This window comes from Oryctolagus cuniculus, chromosome 10 (assembly GCF_051225735.1).
Source record: "Oryctolagus cuniculus isolate XC-2025 breed Fujian yellow rabbit chromosome 10, ASM5122573v1, whole genome shotgun sequence".
Classification (NCBI taxonomy): Eukaryota; Metazoa; Chordata; class Mammalia; order Lagomorpha; family Leporidae; genus Oryctolagus; species Oryctolagus cuniculus.
Genome location: NC_142876.1, coordinates 96,834,904 through 96,858,445, shown reverse-complemented (window position 1 = coordinate 96,858,445; position 23,542 = coordinate 96,834,904). Strand labels below are relative to the sequence as shown.

General features: G+C 49.3%; 1 protein-coding gene across 2 annotated transcripts in view; it reads left to right on the top strand.

The window, feature by feature from the left end:
• The window catches only part of CACNA2D3 (calcium voltage-gated channel auxiliary subunit alpha2delta 3), an 875,732-nt gene that overhangs the window by 191,462 nt on the left and 660,728 nt on the right, over window positions 1–23,542 (top strand). For both annotated transcript variants that reach the window (XM_051851529.3, XM_051851528.3), the window contains exon 3: window positions 3,587–3,703. In XM_051851529.3, coding sequence (XP_051707489.1) covers window positions 3,587–3,703 — 117 coding nt within the window. The remainder of the gene's footprint in view (window positions 1–3,586; window positions 3,704–23,542) is intronic.

The following is a 23,542-nucleotide window of genomic DNA, read 5'->3' as shown; positions in this document are numbered from 1 at the left end:
CCACAATGGCTGGAGCTGGGCCAATCTGAAGCTAGGAGCCAGGAGCCAGAAGCTTCCTCTGGGTCTTCCCATGCAGGTACATGGGCCCAAGGACCTGGGTCATCTTCTACTGCTTTCCCAGGCCATAGCAGAGAGCTGGATCAGAAGTGGAGCAGCCAAGTCTTGAACCGGTGCCCACATGGGATGCCTGCACTTCAGGTAGTGGCTTTACTCGCTACTCCACAGCACCAGTGAGCTGGGTCTTGAACCCAGTCACTCCCATATTGGATGTTGATACCCAAAGTAGATATCAGCACGTGCTAGACACTTTTTCCCAGATTAATGATTTAAAGCAAAAACTGCTCAATTACTGTTTGAAATTTATTGTGACATAGTAAATGCATGTTTTCTACATTCTTTGACTGGCTTTGGAATGGCCATGTGGCTATGTGAAATTCTATTTTCCTGTTGTAGCTCAGTCTGTCCAGTTGCTGGTGGTCGTGTTGCTTAGTTCCTGCTGTAGATGTTTTCCTAATGGCTTTGATATCTATCACCCTTCTAAGCTGCTAAGGACTTGCAACTGATTAATGATCTTCATTGAATTACATTCCCTGTTCTTCAAAATTTGTTGATTACAGCAAAGTGGAATGTTTCCTGCTAAGAGTAAGGTGTTACATAGTGCTGGCCTGATTCCAGCAGATTTTAATGCAACTTGAAAAGCCAGAGGGATTTTGCTTATGGGATAACTTCCCCAGGGTGTTGAGAAAGCAGCACATTCTTGGCCCATTTGCCAAGGGGCCCTGCAGGCGTGTGTCCCGAGGAAAGAGGAGTGAGGCTGCCAGAGGAATGGGGCCAGTGAACAGCTGGGATGGTCCCCAGGGCTGGGCTCCCTGGCTTGGCAGAGAGCATTGTGTTGAGGTAAGTTCCCTGTGTCACACACAGTGGTCCAGGGAGACTGACATCCCTCCAAAATACCTGTGACTCCTTTTCGCAGAGCAGATTCCAAAAAGTAGGTATAGGAGGACCTCACCGAAAACTTGGTGAAAGATCAGAGTTAAAAGAATCGATTACATTCTAGAGCTCTGTAGGGAGAGAAACACAAGCAAATAGTGCATGTGGCCAGAGTGCTGGGGCCCAATATAAAAACTGGAAGATTGGGGGGAGGGGTTGTGGTGAAATCCATTTCATGTTTCTTCATCTGAAGCCTCTAGATCACCTTGAAATATAAGGTTGCTTAAGACAGAGCTTCATTTCACCGACTGTCAGCATCAGGTGGCCATTGTTTTGTTTTACTCCTTGAACTTTGTATTTTTGAAGGTGAATCAGCCTTGGGTATAAGTTGGCCTCTGCTGTTGGCATCTGGAGCACATCTGGCAGGTAGCAGGTTACCCCTGTGAGTTTTGGCTCCAAAGAGAATGGCTTGCGTTTCAACTTAGGGAAAGTTTCCAGTGATTGTCACTGAAGTTTTATTCAGGCACCAGAGGACTCTGTTGGCTCGAGCCCCAGGGTTGGGCTGGCCAGGGTCCCACAACCTGGCCAATCCAGTGAACCTCACATCAACAGGGAAGGTTATGCTTATGGCTCCACTGGACAATGCAGCTGCCTCCTTCCTTGCATCTTCCTTGCGTTGTGTAACTGCAGTTGTTCGGTAGCAAGCTTTGGCCAGAGAAATCCTGTTGAGTGTCTGCTGTGGGCTGCAACGGAGACCATGAGACCCTGCCCTTGCATCCTGGGTACCTAAGCTACTGTGCCCAAAGAGATGAAACAGTGTGCTCCGGGAGTTGGGATGGGTCTTGGGGAGCCGGGGCAGCCTTGCTGGGGAGGATAGGCAGTTGAAAGAAAGGATGATGTTTTTACACGTAAGATGCCAAGAGGGTGGCCCTCAAGACAAACCCAGTTCTTTATAGCTGGTTTTTGGGGAACAGAGAGAGACATGAACCTGTAATTTATGGTCTGTTACAGGACCACACAGAGGAGCTCAGAATATGTGATAAGTAGCATGGCATATATCCATCTTGACACAAATTCAGGTGGTCCTGAAATCACACTTGGAAAATGTCTTCACATTGACTTAATTCTGAGAGCCTTCAAGTCCTTGGCTTCATGTTCACGTCAGAGGCTTCAATGCCAGTCCAAGGTCCCTCTAGCCCTCTTGCTCTGCTGGTAGGCTTTGGGGACTCCATGTCTGGGGATGTTCTGCCTCCTTGTACCTGTGAGAAAGGGACCTTGCTGTGCCTGGAACCCGAGGTCAGAGCTGAGCCTTAGCCCCAGCTGTAGGGCTTCCCTTGTGGTCTTAGGGAAGTCTCACGTTCTGTTTGTGCCTTTCCTTGCGGTCCTTCCCTCTGTCCTCAAACCCTACTGTCCTTTCAGGATGCCCAGGATGATTGCCTCAAAGGACATGTGCGCTGGGAGGGAAAGAATTTTGTGTGCAAGACACCCCCACCCTCCCATACACCTTATACACAAGGAACCTCCTCCTGGCTTACAATTTTGAAAGTAAACAGGGAGAGAGAGAGAGAAAATGTAAAACTGTATCTCACACATTCTCCTGCCATTCAAAAGTCATTACATTTTTCCACTTCAGAAATGTTTCCCCAGGTCTCTAGAGCCAGGATGAGGTGTGGAGCCCCTTCTTTGTCTTAAGTAGGAGCTGGAGTGAGCAGTCAGTAACTGGCCCTGTTTCCCAACAATTAAATGTGTTGGAGCTTTTGTCCCAGGGATTCATGGTGACATCACACATGCTTTGGGCTCTACTTGGAAGTTCCCGTGAACAGCATTTGTTTCCAGCAGGAATGACATTAAGTCTTCAGATGAATGAACTTTTTGGTTTTAGGACCCCTTTACTATAACAAATATCAAAGACCCCCCTAAAAGTGTCCCTTTACTATGTGGGTTGTGTATGTTGATATTGTCCTGTTAGCGATTAAACCAAGGAATGAAGATGTTAACTAATTCAAAGACTAAAAAAAAATCATTACATTTTAAAATTTAAAAATATTATAAAAATATTATATTTCTCTCACCCTCAAAATTAGATATTCGCCCCACCACAAATCTCTCCTTATTTGGCCTTATGGAGGACAGGTGGAGTCTCATCTGCTTGTGTATTCACCATGTTGTGAGCTATTGAAATCTGTTAAGAAAGTCTGGCTTCACAGAGTTACCCTCTTGGGAAAAGGAGGAATTTGAGAGCCTCCAAATGGTCCAAGGGGACCTGCCCAGGAGTTTTTGGAACACGTTGAGAATGATTGGCTTAAACAGATAAATTACCAGGGCATACTATGGGTTTTAAATAAAAAACTGTATTTGAGAATTTGAGTGAACTATGGGTCAAATCAGCCCCATGGAGATTCACAGATGATAAAGAATTTGATTGGCTTAAGGTTTATCTCTTTCCCTGGTGCTGGTTGAGTTTCCGGGGAGAGCCAGAGCAGTTTTCACATTTTTTCACCCACGCCTGGTTTAAAATTTTGAAGTATAATCCAGTATCCCCGAATCCTACAGAAACATTTCACAGTTTTATTTTTTCTCCCTTGATGGTAGACACGCTTTGGAATCGGCATTGCATGGTCTCGTGTGCCTTTAACGCTGCCCTCTCTCCTTACAGAAATACAAGGAGTATGAAAAAGACGTCACCATAGAAGAAATCGACGGTCTCCAGCTGGTGAAGAAGCTGGCGAAGAACATGGAGGAGATGTTTCACAAGAAGTCCGAGGCCGTGCGGGTGAGTGCAGGGGCAGCCTTCGGTGCTGGCGTGGGCGAGGCTGGCCGGAGGCAGGGCTGGCTTGGGTGAGCCTGGCCTGAGGTCGCCTGCGGGCCCGCATGGGCAAGGCTGACCCTTACGCAGACACTTCTTTCTGCAGTCTGGTTAACCAGGAAAAGCACCTCCTAGGGGCCTGGTTGCCCTTTTCAGTTAGGGTCCTCTGCCAGATCTTTTCTTAGAATCGGATGCCTTCAGCAGAGGTGCCTCTAACTGTTTGGCTGTAGTCGTTGGGCTTTGACTGCATGATGCGTTCACGAGTTGCCGAAAATCACACAAAGGCACTCCGCAGGTCGACTCAGAAGTGTGCACAACATGGGCAGTGCTTGTCAGATGTGGAGCTGAAAAATCTCAGTGGGTCGACAGCGTCTTGAGGAAGTTCCGAGTTCTTATCTTTCCTGGAACACGACTGTGACAGTCATGTTTATTTTGACCAATAATAGATCCCGAAAATTTCATAAGATCAGCCAGTCGGCCGGCACTGCAGCGCACACATGCGACGTTCTGGATTCCTAAGGTGGCTTTTTCCTTGTTGTCAGCCTAGCAGGGCGTCTTACTTAGGGCTTGTCCGGTACCCCACGTTAGTGCATATGGCACAGGTTTATGGGGAAATCCTCACCACCTGAGGAGACCTTGGCCGTCGCAGGGGCTATGGTTCTCGAATTCTGTAAGATGAGATATTTGGTGGAAGTTGTAAAGTGCCTTGGAAGATAAAAAGCACTTTTACTTGCCACAGAAACGGCGCCTGGCAGCCAGCCACGGAAGCCGCGTGGCAGTCTTGGTGCGTCCGGGTGTCACTGCTGTGAAGCTCCGTGGCGTCCTCGTGGGGTGCTGGGTCACAAGCGGCCCCCTGAAACAAAAATGAAAAAAAAAGTCCTCGCACAAGGACTATTTTCTGTTTATAAAACAAACACTTCTTTGGGGGAACCTTTAGAATATGTTGAAAAATGCCAAACAAAGGAAAAGAGCCCAATTAAAGATTAAAATAAAAAAAAAAAAAAAAAAAAAATCGCCTGAAAGTTCTCCCAGGAAACCGTGGCTTGTACTGGCGGCGTCTTTCCTTCTGCTCTGTTTTCCTTGCTTGCCTATTCAAGTGCTCACGGGCACTGTTGTTTTTTTCAGGTTTGTCATCACCTTGCCGCGTCACTTTTTCCATGTAGCCTATCTCGGCTTCTTTCTGCTTCTCTAGTATGAACATTTTCTTGTGTCAGCATATTTTGTGATTTTCTTAAGTGGCTGCATACCCTTGCAGTCTAGCAGTATGGCATAATTGGTTCAGTTGTTCCTGTATATTTGGGTGTTTAAGTTGTTTGCAAGCTTTGATAAGTACAGTATGGCAATGCGTCTTCTTGTATGTTAATGACAGATCAACCTACAGAAGCCCCTGTCACAGTGGCTCCTTTGAGGATTTCCTATCTGAGAGATCTTCACAAAGTACATGAAAATGCGTATTAGGAGAAAAAAAAACATAGATTTCAGGATTTTTAAAAAAAATTTATTTATTTATTTAAAAGTCAGAGTTAGAGAGAGGAGAGACACAGAGAGAGGGGTCTTCTATCCACTGGTTCACTCCCCAGTTGGCTGCAATGGCCGGAGCTGCACTGATCCAAAGCCAGGAGCCAGGAGCTTCTTCCAGATCTCCTACACTGGTGCAGGAGCCCTAGGAGTTGGGTCATCTTCCACCACTCTCCCAGGCCATAGCAAAGAGCTGGATCTGAAGTGGAGCAGCCGGGACTTGAACCAGCACCCATCTGGGATACAGGCACTGCAGGTGACAGCTTTACCCGCTATGCCACAGCACTGGCCTCGATTTCAGGATATTTTTGGCCCCAAGTAATACTATTTTTTAATTCTGTTTTCCACAAACTTTTTCAAGTAACTTGATATTCACTTATTCTAGAAAGAGCCTCATGATGGAGGTTGCTTTTACCATGCCCATTTTACAGAAGAGAAGACTGAGAGGAAGAAGTGCAGCAGCTTCTCCCAGGTCCTGTGGGGAGTGGGAGGTGGGCTGCAGGCAGGTGGGTGCTGTGTGTGTGTGTTCTTTACCATCTGTAGGCCCTCAGCAGCCAGAGTGGGAATTAATTTCCTAACGTGAATCCCAAACCCGGAAGGCAGTTCAGAGGCTTGGAGCCAGTCTCTTGGGCTCTTTAGGGAAATCCAGATGTCCTGGGCAGATAAGGTCCTGCGGATTCACAGCCCCTGCAGCACTGAGTGCTCTTTTTCCTGAAAAAGGACTTTCCCTTTGTTGTAAGCATTAGTAACAACACTGTGGATTTGAGAAGGGGAAACAGTGTTTTAGAGGAGAGACAAATAGAAATAGCCTTAGATCCTGCCTCTGCAACTGACTGACCAAGAAGCCTTGGTGTGCAGAACTCGGGGAATGTAGGAGAGTGGAGGGTGGGATGCAAGCAGCCCTTGTGACCCACACGCCCAGCCAGCACCGGAACCTGGGCCTTGTTCCTGCGCGGCGGCGGGCCCCGTGGGGGTGAGAGTACAGAGAGCTCTTCCACATCACGGTTCTGCCCCAGGTGGGAGGCCAGTGAGCGAAGCCATTAAGCCCGTGACTTCCTGGTTCTCTGTTTACCTCCCTGGATGTCCGGGAGAGTCAGTGACTTCATACCTGCTTGTGTTTACTGAGTTCACAATGTAGCAGGTCTCATGCTAAGCACTTTAGTGGATTATCTCACTTAACCTGTGCATCAATCGTTGGAGTGACATAGCGTTTTTATTGTTTCAGAAAGTTCATTTATTTTTATTTTATTTGAAAGGCCAGAGAGACAGAGAAGGAGACTCACAGAGAGACATCTTCCATCCTTTGGTTCACTCCCTTAAATGCCTGGGTCAGGCTGAATCCCAGGAACTTGGACTTACATCCTGGTCGCCCATGTGGATGCCAAGGACGCAAGTATTTGACCATCATCTGCTGTCTCCGAGGGTACTATTACAGGAAGCAAAGTAGCTAGGACTCAAAGCAGGCACTCTGATGTGGGATGCAAGCATGGAACTGTATCAAGTGGCGCCTTAGCTGCTGCGCCAACGCCTGTCCCTGTCGTCGTTTGGGAGATGGCAGACAGGCTCGGCAGGATGGTCATTTTCCCAGATCCTGCAGGGAGGGCTCAGTGGAGCTTGTTTTCACAGCCAGATGGCCAGGTGGCCAGACTGGAAGTCCTCTGAATATCTGTGTGAAGAGTTTACACAGTCCTTGGCAAGCAGAAAACATTCAGTAAACATTTGCTGTTACTGCTGGTTCAGGGGCCTTCCAACGTGTGTGTGTGTATGTGTCTGTGAATTTATTTTTGAATTTTATTTTATTTATTGAGAGACAGAGAGCTCTCATCCACAGATTCGCACCCTGAATAACTGCATCAGCTCAGACTGGACGAGCCTGAAGCTGAGAGCCTCAATCCAGGTCTCCCACGTGGGTGGCAGGAATCCAAATACTTGAGCCATTCTTTGGTCTGCCTTGGCAGGAAGGTGGCCTCAGGTACTCCTGAGATGCAGGTGTCTTAGCCATTAGGCCAAAGTCCTACTTCCCACTGCAGTCTTTTGAGAGGCTTTGTACATCATGTCACAGTTCCAGCCGGGGACCGTTGTGGTGTGCCTTGAGGCTCTTGTGAGTGAGCCATGACAGTCTCAAGCCATGTGGCGTGGACAGTGAAGTGCCTGCTGGTCTCCACGTTGTGATGATACATCACCATGGAGTGTGTGAACATCTGAAGAGCGAAGACCCGGCTCCCACGGCTTCCTGGGCTTGGAAGTGGAGTCCTTGTTCGCAGCATCCCACTAGAACGTGCCACTGGAGATGGGGTGCATTGGGTTCCCATGCCACCTGCCGAGCAGGGAACACATTTGAGGTTTGGCTCCGTGGGGCCTAGGAGTCTCCCCTCTCAAAGCTGCAATTCCCACCCGAGCGGTTTGCATGAACTCCGAGGCCATGGCACCTGCCCCGTGCCTTCCTAGTGCCCAGTGCGCTTCCTCTGGGAGTGCTCCATCAGTGGAGACTCAAGAACATGTGTACGAAAAGCCCGGTTTACAGATAACACTGGTTATTCAAATCTCTGTCCATGTACATAAAATATTTATGAGACTGGCAGTAGCAATTTAGGAGACTGCAGTAACAATAGCATTCACCTGTGAGGATGGGTTCGCTTAGTGCCCAGAAGAAAAAAGAAAAGAAAAAACACGGAGCAGCCTGGTAGCCAGCCCTTTAGGATATCCTGCCATTTCCTGGCTGTTAAACAATGTCAATCTTTTTTTGTGTCTCTTCTGGCTTGATTTCATCATTTTCTCCCATCACTTTTCCCAGGGATTACTTGAATCAGAGTGATTTTATCATACTCGTCTCCTATTTGAATTACTCTCCACCATGCAATTATCCTATCACAGAGAGTCCTATTTTCTCCCCGTCAGACGTCTGAAGTAAATGTGAAACCTAAGTGGCCTACCCATTACATAACCTCTGTCAGCCGGCTGGTAATGGACTATATGTAACTTTTTTGGAGGGGAGGGTTTAGCAAATTATAAATAACCTTTGCTGCAATAATTGCTGCTAACATAATGGTGCCATCATTATGGTGGCATTTCTTCACTAACATTTTCTGGCACCTTTTCATGCCATTGGAGGCTTCAATAATTTTTTCATCTCTACTCAGAGGCCAGCTCTAAGTTGCCCGATGTGCAGTGCTATTGCAAGCTTCTTTGCATGGCGATGGTGCCCATGGCACGATCTCCCAACTGCTTTGTTGAGAAATATGCACGCTCCCAACTGTTGAAATACTTACTTAAGGTATACTAAGCTGATCTTCTGTATATTAAGATAATCGAAAATGAATCTTGATGTGAATGGAAGGGGAGAGGGAGTGGGAAAGGGGAGGGTTGTTGGTGGGAGGGACGGTATGGGGGGGGAAGCCATTGTAACCCATGAGTCGTACTTTGGAAATTTATATTCATTAAATAAAAGATAAAAAAAAAAAAGAAAAAAAGAAAAAAAAAAAAGAAAAAAAAAAAAAAAAGAAATATGCACGCTCCCAAGCCCTCCAGCCCTGCTGTGCAGCCATCTGTCAAGTTTTAAGTGTCCATAAATGGACAAGAAATGGAATCAATCTGCTTAAAGTGCGTTGACATTTCACAGGAGGTACTTTCCATGCTGCTCATGGAATGAAACTCACCTGTCCTCTTCCCATGGTGCACTCCCACTGGGTCATCCCTAAATGACACCTGGAGGTGCTTTTCAGTGTCACAAGCCAGAGCTCATCTGGGATATGGATAAGCTCCTGTTTCTCCTGAGTTGCTCACCTTCAGAAATGCACCCTAACCAGAGGGAGTGTGAGAGCAGACTGTAAAGACTGCATTCCGTGGCCTTGGTTCTGTGGACAGGCTGTCCCCAGCCTTTCCTCCTTTCCTCTGTCTTTCTTTCTTTTCTTTTTTAAATATTTATTTATTTATTTGAAAGGCAGAGTTACAGAGAGAGAGAGAGAGAGAGAGAGAGAGAGATGTTCCATCTGCTGGTTAACTCTCTGAATGGCTGCAATGGCCAGAGCTGGGCCAGTCTGAGCCAGGAGTTTCTTCCAGGCCTCCCACATGTGTAGCATGGGCCCAGCACTTGGGCCATCTTCTGCTGCTTTCATCCAGAAGCTGGATCAGAAGTGGAACATCCAGCACCCAGATGAGATGCTGGCAGTGGCTTTACCTGCTAAGCTAAAGCTGCAGCTCCTGCTTTGTCTTTCCCGACTAGGGGTAGGACAGCCTGTCAACCAGCGGGAAGTATTGCCTGAGGTTCCAGGGAACCTGGAGCAGGCATAGCCCGTGGTGCAGCTGGAGGAACGTCGATTGGTTGTAGCTCCAACTGACCACTGACCATGGGCGGCTCTACTGATGGGAATACCCTTGTGGGACAGATTCTGACACAGGCAGGCGGAAGGCATGATCTTGTGACTTTGGCGTGGTCCTGCATTGGCATAAGCAGGACCACATAACCTGAAAAAAAGTAGATGAAGCAGGAAATGACAAAAAGGAGTGGAGAATTTGTCATTTTACATGTCTTCCCCAGAATGGTTGCCTAAATGTGATTTCTCAGAGCGGTTTCTGCCTTTGGTTGTCTGGAGCAGTTCTAGAGTGGACATGGCCTTGATCACACAGATGTGGGCAGCTCGGCATTGCTGTCTGTCCTCCCAGCTTCAACTGCAGGCATTGACCCACGGGACTTTAAATGCTCTACAGAGTTCAGAGCTCCACACACATCTCAGCCAGAAGGGGGCAGGTAGAGGAGAAAAAGAGGGGCGGGGGAGGTAGGGAGACAGAGGGGGAGAGAAATGGGGAGGGAGGGGGAGAGAGAGAAAGAGATGGGGTAGAGAGAGAGACAGAGAAAGATGGGGAGGAGAGACAGAGAGAGATGAGGGGAGAGACAGAGGTAGGGAGAGAGAGAGAGAGAGGGATGGGGATGGGGCGGAGAGAGAGAGAGAGAAAGAGATGGAGAGAGAGACAGAAAGGTGGGGGGAGAGACAGAAAGAGATGAGAGGAGAGACAGAGGTATGGAGAGAGAGGAAGAAAGATGGGGAGGGGAGAGAGAGAGAGAGAGATGGAGAGAGAGAAAGATGGGGAGGGAGGAGAGAGAGAAAGAGATGAGGGGAGAGAGAGAGAAGGGAGAGGTGGATAGATAGAGAGAGGGAGGAGTAGGGGAGGGTTACAGAATAATACTCTTCTGGTAGCATATCAAGCAAAACAGTAAGTATTTTATTTGTTCTCCGGATTTATCCCCCCCCCCCCTCCAAAAACAATCACAAGTGTCTAAAAGAATGAACTTCAGCGGGGACTGGGAAGACACATAAAGAGGAAGTGGCAGTTGGGCTCACGGTGTGAACGTTCTGTGTTTTCTAACCGTGGATAAGATATTTAATAAATTTCAGAAACGCTCCAGAGCTCTTCCCTGTAAATAAGCTTAGTCCTGTTTCACTTAGTTTCTGATTTACATTGATAAAATGATAAATCAAGCACTTGGAAAAGGAGTGTTTTGCTTAAAAATAAATACTCTGACTTCTTGGGGAAAGCTAAAAGAGACGAGATTTGATATTAAGTTTCTTCCCCTTCCTGTAGCTACCTGCTGTTCATTGTGGAACTGATTCCCATTATAGCTGTGCTGTGGAAAGTAATTGCTGTTGTACAGTAATTCAATTTCAGTGCATTCACGCATCAGTTCACCGATAGGGGTTTATCTGGAGAAACCTGGGACTTGAAAGCTTTTTATCGAGAAATTCCACATGCAGCAAGACATTTTTCCTAGGTAACGAATATTGGTATTTGCATTTAATAAACATTTACCTTCTCAGAAAAATGGATTTTTTTCCCCCTTGCAAAAGAGATTTACGCCAGTCGTCCCAGAAGCTAGAGGGTACTATGAAAGCGGCGTTCTCTCGCTGTTTTGTGACTGGTGCGTGTCCACGTATGTGTGACCGTAAAGCACATCTATGGTTTTATGTAAATGTTTGCCCTGAGGCTTGAAAAGCAGCGTGCACCCAAGAAAAGCCAGCTCTCGACCCCAGCCATATGCTGCAGGAGGGATTAGTGCCTGGAGGGACGAGACGAGCACTTCTGGCATAAACGCTCGTCCCTGTGTGCAGGCATGGCGGATGGCTCCGAGGAGGTGTAGTTTCAGCCGATTATCCATTAGGTCGCAAATGGAATCGATGGTTTTGTTTGTGAATCTGTAAATTCAGGAAAAGTTATTAAGGCATGGGCGATTTGCCTCTCCAGGTAGTGAGTCCCATGGCTGGGGGAGAAGCTGACAATCGCCTCCCACTGCCAGATGCCCTTTGGGATTCAGGCATTACGGGCAGCTCTCTTTGCAGGAAATAGGAGTATTTTCTGCCTTGTTTTCATCTAGGAGCCCTTCTAAAAATTTCAATACCTCTTTTTTGAAAGAAGAATAAACTTGTTTCAGGGAAAAAAAAAACCTGTTTTTTGGGGTGAATGCTTGGCTTAGCAGTTAAGCTGCTGCTAAGAGGTCTGTGTCCCATATAGGACTGCCTGGGCTTGAATGTGGCTCCAGATTCCTCTAATATGCACCCTGGAAGGCAGCCCACTGGGAGACAGCAGAGAATGGCTCAAGTAGTTGGGTCTCTGCTAACCATGTGGGGAACCTGGATTGGTTTCCTGACTCCTGGCTCCAGTCTGGCCCAGTCCAGACTATGGCAGGCATTTGATAAGTGAAACCACAGATGGAAGATATCTGTGTGTCTCTCAAAAAATAAATATAAAGTTGAAAAATAGGGTTTTCTGTTTTGAGTTGCAGGTAAAGGGCCCCTCCCTTTAGTTTTATATAGGTGATTCTTGTGACCTATTAGGTTATTATTTTTTTTTTTTGAAAACTCAGTTGCAACATTCCAGATATAGTTGGCCCTTCATATCCTGCACTTCTGCTCTAAAGAAACATGGACTGCAACAGATTTAAAAAATGGGTATATAGCACCTGTCCCAAACATACTGCAGACTTTCCCCCTTGTCATTGTTTTGTGAACAGCCAGCGTAACAACTGTTTGCATTGTATTAGATGTTCTAATTGATCTAGAGATGATTATGTGCAAATATTCTGCCATTTTCCATAAGGGACGTGAGCGTCTGCAGATTTCAGTATCCTCAGCGGTCCTGGAACCAGTCCCCTTGTGAAGTATTGAAGGATGACTGTGTTGTGCACACGTGAGATTGGTTAGATCCGAGACCTTGCACCAGAAGAAATAAAAATAGTACCAATCTTCATCGACTGGGTTTTTTTTTTTTTTTTTTTTAAGATTTATTTATTTATTTGAAAGGCAGAGTTTACAGAGAGAGACAGAGAGAGAGGTCTTTGATCTGCTGGTTCATTCTCTCCAGATGGCTGAAATAGCCAGAGCTGGGCCCATCTGAAGCCAGGAGCTCTTTTTGGGTCTCCCACGGGGTGCAGGGGCCCAGGGCCCCAGAACTTGAGCCATCTTCTGCTGCTTTCTCAGGCACACTAGCAGGGAGCTGGGGTGGAAGTGGAGCAGCCAGGATGCCAGTGTTGCCTTTGGCAGCGTTACCAACTACACCACAACATTTACTGTTTCTATGAGGTCAGCGAACCTTCCCTGGTCAAGGGTGGAGGACAGAATTACTGCCTGGTCTTTGTTTCACCTGGAATAGTCCTGGGTTTCCTCTGAGATTCTGCAGGGCATATCAACCTGAGCCTCAGAGAAAGGACCAGAAGGACCCACCTGTGCTGAGAGGAGCCGCTCACCTGCCTTGTGTGGGAGCCAAGCTTCCTGCGAGGGGAGGAGGGAAGTGCCTGCCTGCCTGTGCTCCCGCCTGTCAGGGGTGAGGCCTCCTCCTGTCTGTTTCACTGTTAGCAGTCTCTTGGTCTTGTCAACCCTCTAGGCTATAAGTTGCATCTCACTTGCCTTTCATTTCCCTGAGTCCCTCCTGGCTCCCCACCTGCCCTGAGCAAGGTTGAGGCAGATCACAGCCCTTCACACCACAGGGATTGGAGGCAAACGCAGAGCAGGCCTCCCAGCTCTCTGCTGGACCTCAGGAACTGACACCAAGCTGCTGGATCCGGGGTGCAGCTGTTTAGAGACGCTGTCAGGGAACCCCAGTGGCTCAGTCCTGGAATGAGTCCTAGAATGAGCGCCAAGCTCTCTCTGGTTCCCTCTCCAAAAGGGAGACACCTCAGGCTCCTCACAGGGACCACCTTTGTGCGTGTGCATTGGCTGTTTCTTCTTTATTTTTATAAACTGCCTGCTAATGTTCTCTCCTTGTACTACATTTTGTTCCTGGCCTCAGCTTGTCCCCACGCCAGCTGTCACAGTGTCTGAACCTACCAGTGCTTAGTGGATGTTTGCTGATCGACTCACAGACCTCCATTTTAGAGTCAGGATGCTTTGAAGTCAGTGTGATCTGACCTATGCTTCTCCGTTAGGATAGAGAACTTCTGAGAAAGGGAATGGAAGAGACAGGTGTGGAGCCTTGGGGCCTGCGTTGTGGCGTATCAGGTTAAGCCCGTGTCTCATATGGGTGCCAGTTTGAGTTCTGGCTGCTCCACTTCTGATCTAGCTCTTCGCTATAGGCCTGGGAAAGGAACCAGAGATAGTCCAAGTGCTTGCATCCCTGCCCTCATGTGGGAGACCTGGAAGAAGCTCCTGGCTCCTGACTTTGGTCTTGCCCAGCTCTGGCCATTGCAGCCATTTGGGGAGTGAACCAGCAGATGCAAGATCTGTATCTCTGTTTGTCTCTCCCTCTCTCTGTCTGTAACTCTGCCTTTCAAATAAATAAATCTTAAAAAAAAAGTTGTTGAGAGTTGTACTTCCTCTGTCTGCCTCAGTGCTTTTTGCTGGACTTCCCACTAGAGCCCCAGTGCCACAAGAATGGGGACCGTGACCACTGCGTCCCCTTAGGCCTCCCAGGGCCCAGGAAGAGCACTCAGTGAGGGTCTGGATGAAGGGACTTAGCACACAAGGGGATGCCAGTGTAACGGGGATGAGCACCCCCAGCTGGGTAACACCCGCAGATCCCGGGACACAGGGCCTGGTAGGTCCAAATCATTTTCTGTGAGTTTGCGCCCACCCCACCCCCTCACCCCCACCCATGATGCATTTCTCCTTTGTCACACAAGCCGAGTCTGGATTTGGATCCTGTTGTGCAATGAGAATGAAAAAAAAAAAAAACTATGTATATGCATTCCTTATGCTTCCTAAGTGAAATGTCACTTAAAATCCCATTACCCATCTTTATGGCCTATTTCTATTCTCCATTTGTAACATCCAGTTTTGAAAGATTTCCTGGGGCTTTGGTCAAGACCGAGGGGAGACCAGGAAGCCTGGAGAAGACACATTTGTGACCCCAGAGACCCCTGTGAGATGACAGTGCCATTGCTGCCATTAGCTCAAGTAGTAATTACACCCCATCAGGAAGCCTGGTCAGACACCGGCCTAGCCTCCGTGTCCTCTGCCCGCCTTGCCTGCCATGACGGAAGAGCCAGGGGAGCGCTCTGCAGGACACTGCATCGGGATCCAAGTGCGTGGGCCGTGGGCGAGCCCCGGCACAGCAGCCTGCACCCAGCTGCAGCTTCCCGTTCCAAGTTGCCCAAGCACTGTGCTGTTGTGCAACCCACGAGGCCAGGCAGAAGAGATTGCCACTTCATTTACACTGGGCTGAGGGGAAAGAAACCTTAAAAGGTTTGTGGTGGGAGCAAATGATGTGTCACCATCAATAGATCCAAATGACGGAATAAAACCATAATAATAATAATAATAGCAATAATAGACCACTGGCTATAATTGTATAAATTACTGGCAACAAATTAAAGGTTTTCAGAAATATTTTGAATGCATATAATGCATATTTAATATGTTTAACTGGGGATGTGTTCGTGGCATCAGTTTTGTGTGTGTGTGTGTGTGTGTGTGTGTAGGTTTTTTTTTTTTTTTTGTCTTTACTCAGTTTCCCATAGAGGGGATGAGGAGCAGCTGGTGCTGCAGACCCAGTAAGATTATTTATGTTTTCTCAATTAGGTTAGGAGGGGAAAATGAAAAGGTAGTTAGGAATTCATTGGCGTTTCATTTACACTGCATTCAGTGGAAAAATGACAGCCCTTGTGGGTAATCAGAGTCTTTGTTAGAAATCAGCTGGGATGTCGTTGATTGCACGTCCCAGGCTTCCTGGCTGCTGCCACAGACAACGCGTCATCCATTGGACTACCAGGGACTCAAGGGGGGCTTCTTCCCCTCCTGTGTGCATCGTAATTGATTTCTGTGTGACACTCGGGGAGGGAACTCAGCCTCGGGAATAGACTTGGAAAACCTTCCCACACTGCCCCAGGGACTCCGTAGCGATTTCTGAGGCCTGCAATGGGCTTCAGGGACAGTGAAGCCGGGGTGGGTGTCACAAAGCAGAATCTTCAGTTAGGCTGTGGTCGGGAGTTGCTTGTGGACATCCCCACACCAGCCACCGAGGCGACGTCATCTTACCTCCAGCAGGTGTCCCTGTGAAAACTGTGGGCTGGGCAGAGATCTCGGGGCTCAATGCTTTTACCCAGAGGGGAATGCATGGGTGCCAGCTGCAGAGGAACCGCGGAGGTGGCCCGAGGCCGGAGCGTGGGCAGACTCAGGGAGCGCAGGCTGTGGGCAGCTCTTTGGCCAGCTGCTCAGTGGCCTCTGCTAGGAAGCTTGCTGGGCCATGCAGCCTGTTTCCCAGAGGGTGTCCTCCAGATGGCTCTCAGGCCCTGCACCCTGCTGTGCTGGGAGGCTGTCTTTGCTGCCACTGTGGCCACAGTCCGGGCACAGCACTTATAGTCCACATGGGGAAATCAGAGTTGGCCTCTCTTGATTTATTCTCTGGTGTATTCTAGTGAAGAATGTGCAGCCTTCACCTGGCCAAAAGAACATGGCGGGGGTGGGGAGGGTTGTGGCCATTTTCCTACAGCCCTGTGTGTGTGTGCATGTCTGCACCTGCAGGTAATGGTGGTGGCAGAAGTTCACACATGGGAATTTCAACAGAAATGAGAAGACAGCTAAGTGTACCAGAGTTAGAATTCCTGGTCCTAGATGTTTTTACTTGGTCTGTTTGGGTTTTAAGTGGGAGAAAATGAAGGCATGTATAGCAATAGGAAATGATATAAGGATATGTAGACTTAGAGCTTGCAAAATGGACAGGTGTAGTCATCCCGGGCCCCCCACTGCCACAGAGCAATGGTCACTGGGAGCTTCCCTGTCTGCTGATTTCTACACAGCGACCCAGAGAGCACTGAGCTTACAACTCCTGCATTGGTCAGATCACAGGGCCACAGCCTCTCTCAGGGCACATAGCAGGGCCTTTGAATGGGCGAAGTTTGAAAGCTCAGATGCTTGCGGTGTGCATCATCCCCCCCAAATAGAGTTAGCTGAAGGCGTCATCGTTGCTGCCATCATCATCATCAATGTCAACGTCGTCCTAAGCAATGCCGTCCTCCTTTGCATCACGTCGCCCAGTGGCCACACCACTGTGCCGTGCGTTCTGTATATTACCTCGCTTCAACGACACAGACGTTGGAGTTTTTAAAATAAATTCATGGCCAGGGGTGGAGGAAAGATTGTTTATAGGACATAGGATAAGAAAGCTTTATAAAGGGACATGGATTTTTTTGTGTGTGTCTTTTTTAAGGTTTGTGAACCACGTGATGGGGTCATGTCTGAGAGCTTTACCTCTAGGGTTTGGGCTTTAGTTTTAGGCTCTTACCCCTAAGCAGCCCTATTTGTTTAGTTGAATTTTTTCTCTTAATCTTCAAGAAGACCAAATTCATGTAAATAATCCCAAGTCCGGCCTCAATGACAAAAATCAAAGAAAGGCCCCCAACCCTCGGCCGGCCCCCAGCACACACCGCACATTTTCCTAGAATGATGGCCAGGGCCGTATCTCTCACGTTGAGAACGAGATGACAAATGCTGAAAGTGGCTGCATTTGAATATGTGGCACTTATCTCTCCGTGCAGGCACTGGGTAGAAAAAAACAATTCATCAAACTTCGTTCTGGAAAAAAGAACATTAAGCCTTCATCAACAACAACATAAAGAGCTCACCGTGGCAGCAGCGGGACAATAAAGGAGTTATTTTAGCAGAATTAACAGGAAGGAATTAGCCCCGTGCATCCTTCCTTTTTATCACAGCGTGGTGCATTTACATATTTTGAAATTTCACATTTGCATAGTCAATGATTTTAAATTAGATTCTCACAGCTCCTCTCTGATGTTTGTCATGTGTGTAACTTGTCTTAATAACCGAGCTGTTAGCATTTCAGAAACAGTTATCGAATCATCACCCCAGCCCTGAAAACACAGCCCCTGTTACCCTTTGCGAGACTTTCGGCAGCGCGCACTTTTGAGATGTGATCCACATCCACGCGGCACACGCGGGCCTGCGTTTACTTAGCGGCTTTGAACCCCCCCCCCCCGCTCCCCCGGCGGCGTCAAGCCCGTTCAGGCTCTCTGATTTATCCGGCCACCACCACTGGGACTTGGACGAGCGAGTGACGCTTTGAACCACTGCCTGTCATGATAGAGTGCACGTTTCTTTGAGAATCCCTGTCATTTTGAGGAGGAGAAAAGACAGGCTTGAGAGGAAGGGTGTAATTTGTGTGTCTTGTCTTCCTGTCCTCCTGAGCTTCCTCATGCATCTAAGGTCAGCTCGTGGGTGGAGCAGGTGGGCAACTCACCTGTCTGCCTTGGCTGGACGGGCTCCTCCACTCTGTGGGCTGTGACTGCGGGGCCAGCCTCGGTCTCAGGGCTGGCCGCTGGTAACCAGATTTACCTGCCCCGGCAAGAACTGCCAGCTCCTCCCTAGGTGGAATTTAAAGGCCACTGGGGGAGACAGCTGGTGAGTGAGGAGTTCCAGGGCTGGGAAGGTTGAGCAGTGGGAAGTGCTGGCTTCCCAGGGTGAACACACCCCAGGGCCTGGCAGGTAGCAGAGGATGGGGCTGCATCCAGGGAACACATGTTTGATGATAGTGAGGAGTAGAGAATGGGGCAGGCAGGAAGAGTTGAAAGGAGGATGCAGTGTGAGGAGCTGTAGTGCAAAGAGCAAAACAGGGGTTCTCTTGTGAGGTCTATGAGGTTTGGGCCTGCGGGGGTCTGGGGCGGTAGGACAGAGGTGGTGACTGAGATATGTGTGCTAAGCTGTTTCGTCACCTGCTATGGGGACAGCTGTGGGTCCTCCATGTTTCTAGAGTGACGTTAGCCCCTCACATACCTGGCTTGCAGGTAGCAGGTGTTCCCTAGAAGGGTCAGGGTGATGTCCCGAGGAGGCAGGCAACTGAGAGGGGTTTTTTATTTCTGATGCCACCCTGTGCTCCGACTGCCTCCTCTTCCCTCTGTGCCCAGGGCAACACTGCTTTTTTCTTCACTTTTCCCTGGGATTTCTATACACCGGCCCCTCCCTCAGACATGTGTTGCCCTGTGTCATCAGAGGCAGCAGGACCCCCTCCCCCCAGGCATCGCCTCTGTGGCCTGCGCCCCTCCTCAAGCTGCACACACTCTGGTGACAGCAGAGATCAGGTCCTTTGTCCAGCCATGGGGTGGGAGTGATCAGGTCCTTTGTCCAGCTGTGGAGTGTGCAGCCCCTGAGCCACACTGGCAGGCAGGGCTCTGGGAAGTTGCAGCAGCTGCCATTGTGCTGGGAGGCAGTCTGAGCAGCCCATTTCCAGTGTAGGCAGAGTCTTGCTTTTTTTTTTCCCACCTGTTTTTTTTAAGATTCTATTAGTTTACTTGGGAGTTATAGTTGCAGACAGAGAGAGAGGTCTTTCATCCACTGGTTCACTCCCCAAATGGCTGCAATGGCCGAAGCTGGGCCGATTCAAACCAGGAGCCAGGAGCTTCTTCCAGTCTCCGATGTGGGTGCAGGGGCCCAAGGACTTGGGTCATCTTCTACTGCTTTTCCAGGGCATTGCAGAGAGCTGGAATGGAAGTGGAGCAGTCGGGACTGGAACCGGCACCCATATGGGATGCTGGCACTACAGGAGGCGGCTTTATGCACTATGCCACAGCACCACCCACAGTGTCCTGCCTTTTAGACTTTCAGCAGCATTTGGCAGATGAGCCAGTGCAGGACGGTTGTCACATTTGGGGGTGTCTGCCCCCAATTCAGGCAATTAGTGGTCAGGGACACCTTCTAGGAGTCAGCCCAAGACGGACAGCCATCCATTAGTCATCCTACTTGTGGCCCATTGAGTCTCACCTCTCTGAAGACAATTAGAGAGAGACAGTGGGTGATTTCTGTATTTTCAGTCATGGCTGCTGCTTTTTCCCCCCATAAAAATGTGTTTGTTTTATTTGAAAGGCAGAGTAACAGAGAGAAAGAGAGCGAGCAGATTGCTGGTTCAGTCCCCAAATGGCTGCCGCAGCCAGGTCTGGGCCACGCCAAAGCCACAAGCCTAGAACTCCATCTGGGTCTGCCACATTGCTAGCAAGTACCCAAGTACTTGAGCCACCTTCTGTTAGTTTCCCAGGCACATCAGCAGGGAGCAGCCAGGACAAGACTGGCCCTCCAATGTGGGAAGCTGGCACCACAGCCAAAATGGGCATGCTAACACGCGACTGTCAGGGTATGTGTAGGACTGTGTTTGGGGCTGGCTCCATCAGGCCCTGCTCCTCAGGAATGCTGTCTCCCTTCTTGAGGGGGGAGTGGTCACACAGCTGCCCTCAGAGCAGATGTGGAGGTCAAAGGGTAAAACGTGGGTGCAGCGTTGGCCCATCTGGGAACTAGCTGGTGCTTTGTAAGAGGGGGTTTATTTTCATTCGTGTTTCCACGCATATATTTGCATCTTATACAGCCAGCTTGTCAGGAGTCAGCTGCTGGTTCTGGCACCAAATGCCATGGGTTCAAACCCTGTCCTGGTCATTTAACAGCTCAGTGACTTTGTTCCTTCTGCAAGCTTGAGTACCATCAACCACACAATAGGGACTGCAGGACCTCCCAGTGGAGTGATTTTTGAAGGTCAAGTGAAAAGATCCATGAGCAGTGTTTGAGCGCAGTGCTCAGCATGTGGCAGACTCCCCAGTGTGTGCAGGTGGTTGGGATGTGGTGCCCTGCGGCTGGGACCAGCAGTCCCACGGTTTGCATGTGACACAACACTTCCTCGTAGCTTTCGAGGAAGTGTAAAAACTTGAGTTCTCTGCCAAATGCCGCGATGTCAGGGAGGTAGTGCAGACTCTTGGCTTTGCCCCTGAGAGTCCCGGAAGACTTGTGTCTGCAGGGCATGGGGGTCACCAGAGGGTTGTGGCTGCCCCCGGAACACGACCATGGGCATGGAGTCTGGGCAGAAAGGCCCTGCTTGGCGGTGATTTCCCCCTGGAGGCCGGAAGGAGCTGCTCCAGGGCTCCCTTGGTCCTCTTGCTGCCCCTGCTCATGTAGGGGACAGGAAAGACCATCAGTGAGAGCATGTGGATGAGAAAATGAGACCAGACACCTGAGGTCAGCAGTCCAGGCCCTGGGATGAGCACACAGCAGTGTCCAGTGTGGGCAAGCATCAGGCCAGCCCTGAATGGCGTGAAGTCCGTGGAGGAGCCCAGGGACCTCATGGTCATAGCTGCCTGGCTACACATGTATTTTAACATGTGTTAGAACAGACCTGGGCCAGTGCTGCGGTTCACTTGGCTAATCCTCCACCTAGTGGCACCGGCACACCGGGTTCTAGTCCCGGTCGGGACACCAGATTCTGTCCCGGTTGCCCCTCTTCCAGGCCAGCTCTCTGCTGTGGCCAGGGAGTGCAGTGGAGGATGGCCCAAGTGCTTGGGCCCTGCACCCCATGGGAGACCAGGAGAAGCACCTGGCTCCTGCCTTCGGATCGGCGCGGTGCACCGGCCGCAGCGCGCCAACCGTGGCGGCCATTGGAGGGTGAACCAACGGCAAATGGAAGACCTTTCTCTCTGTCTCTCTCTCTCACTATCCACTCTGCCTGTCAAAAAAACAAAAAAACAAACAAACAAAAAAAAACAGACCTGACTGCCATTCATGTTACACGAGTTGACTTAAAGATATGTAGTAGGTAAAGGGGAGGGGAGGAAGCCAGCTTCAGCCTGGCTTAGCAGGACAGCTGGAGAGCTGGAGACTCCCCAGAACCCCATCATCAGGGAAAGGCATGGGGCACACATGCTGCAGGTACACATGGGGAGCCACGAACTGGTGCCTGTAACAACCTGTGTGGATCCCAAGTGAAATAATCACTAAGAAGTAGAATAATATAGCACAATAGCACCTATGTAAATTAAAAGCATATAAAACAACTGTGCATTTTATAGAAGCACACACAGTTAATGGTGTCCAGCAGATCTGTTAGAATGCATGTTCCTGGGGGAGGGGAGGAAGAGCATGGGTGGAAGCCGAAGGGGAAGATAGAAATCAAGAAGGAGGCCTTGGTAGACCTGGGATGCCAGGGTGCTAGGAGTGTACACCCAGGCACCTGGAGAGAGAGAGATCAGGAAGGCAGCAGGGAGGCAGCTGAATGAGTAGCTCCAGCAATCGTGTCCCCAGGGAGGCCCGAATTTAAACAGCCACCTTGACAAGAGCCAGGTGAGAGCCCAGAGCGCCTGGTTTTGGTGCAGTGACAAGGTCGGCAGATAGACACACGTGGTGGTCAGCTGCTAGGGTGTTGTGCTGGTGGCCTGCAGGTGCCTGTATCTGAAGCACTGATGCAAAGGCAGAAAGGGAGCGTCTGAAGCGAACTCTTCCCAGTTATTTTCTCTGTACCTGACTCATCCACCTTGTACTTTGCGTGGTACTGTTGTCTGAGCAGTGTGAGATTGTCTTAGCCCGTGTCGTGCTGCTGTAACAGAATACCTGAGGCTGGGCAATTTATCAAGTACAGAAATTTATTCTGTCGCAGTTCTTGAGGTTGAAGGTCATGGTCAAGGTGCCAGCCTCTAATGTGGGCCAGCTTGATGCATCCTCATGTGGCAGAAGGCGGAAGGGCAAGAGAGAACTAGCTCCCTCTCTGTGAAGCTCTTTCTTATTTTTTAATTTATTGAGAGGCAGAGACACACACAAAGAGGTGTAGAGAGAGAGAGAGAATGAGAGCTCCCTTCTGTTTTTTGGGATCACCTTCTAAATGCTTACAATGACTCCTGGCTGGGGCCAGTGCTGGGAACCAGGAATGCAATTTGGGTCTGCCACATGGGTCACTTGAGCCATCATTGCTGGCCTCCAGGGTCTGCATCAGCAGGAAGCCAGAATCCAGAGTGGAGCTGGGCACTAAACCCAGGCTGTCTGATGTGAGACGTGGGCATCTTAACCCCAAGGCAAATTGTAGCCCTCCCCTTCCCTGGCTCCCACCTTCTGTGTAAGAGCACCTAATCCTGTGCCTGGGTTGGGAGCCCTCATCACCTAATCCTTCTTAAAGGGCCCCCTCCTCTTAATACCAGCCCATTGGCAACACCTTTGGAGGGGACACATGGAAGCCATAGCAGTAGCATCTTCACCCTCCTAGGCAGAAGGTGCAGGGTCCCAGAGGAAAGCGTGGCAGAGCAGACGCTGGCCCCAGGCTGCCTGGTTACAAAGCCCCCGCCCAGCATTTCCACTGCTGCACAGCACCCTTTATCATAAGGCTTTCTTTAATGCCCTGGTCAGCACCTGCACTGCTTGGCTTCTGTTGTCGCTACGTTAGCTCGAAACTCAGCGGTCCCACCATAGTTGAAGACCGTATTGGGAAGACTCAGTGGGACCTTTTTGGGTAGAGTAGGATTTAATGCCATGGCCCTTTTGCCTCTCCTGACGCTTGATTTTGTGCCTCTAGAGTCTCATGTAATGTGTCTTCTTTCCTTTGTGTCTCCTGCAGGATTATGGCAATGCTGCCCCACTCCCTCCTTAATGAGCCAGCCACATTGTTTCATTTGAAGCAGCATCTTTATGCTTGTCTCTTATAATGAGTGGTTGTATAACACTGGGCTTCCACATGTGTGTCTTCAAAATGATTTACCAGGAAGATGAGCCCTCCATGGTGGAGAACTGAGCCCCTCGGAGTGCTTTTTATTTATTTTTTTAAGTAGTTTTTCTTTTACTGTCCACACAGGAAGATCAAGCCGAGGCCACCTTCCTGGTCATCCAGAGTCTGTGCTTGCATGCGAAAGGTTTGGGTGCCTCCATCGCATGCCTCGCCTGGCTGTTGACAGGGCTGTGCCTGTGCTGCCAAGGGCGGACGGCACCAGTAAATCACAATCACAATGGAACAAGATGGAAGAAGTAAACAGTTCTGAAACTGTGCTATGAATTGTCATCCAGTGATGATTCTGTTTTATTATGGAGGTTAAATTACAGCAATCACTGGTGCACAAAG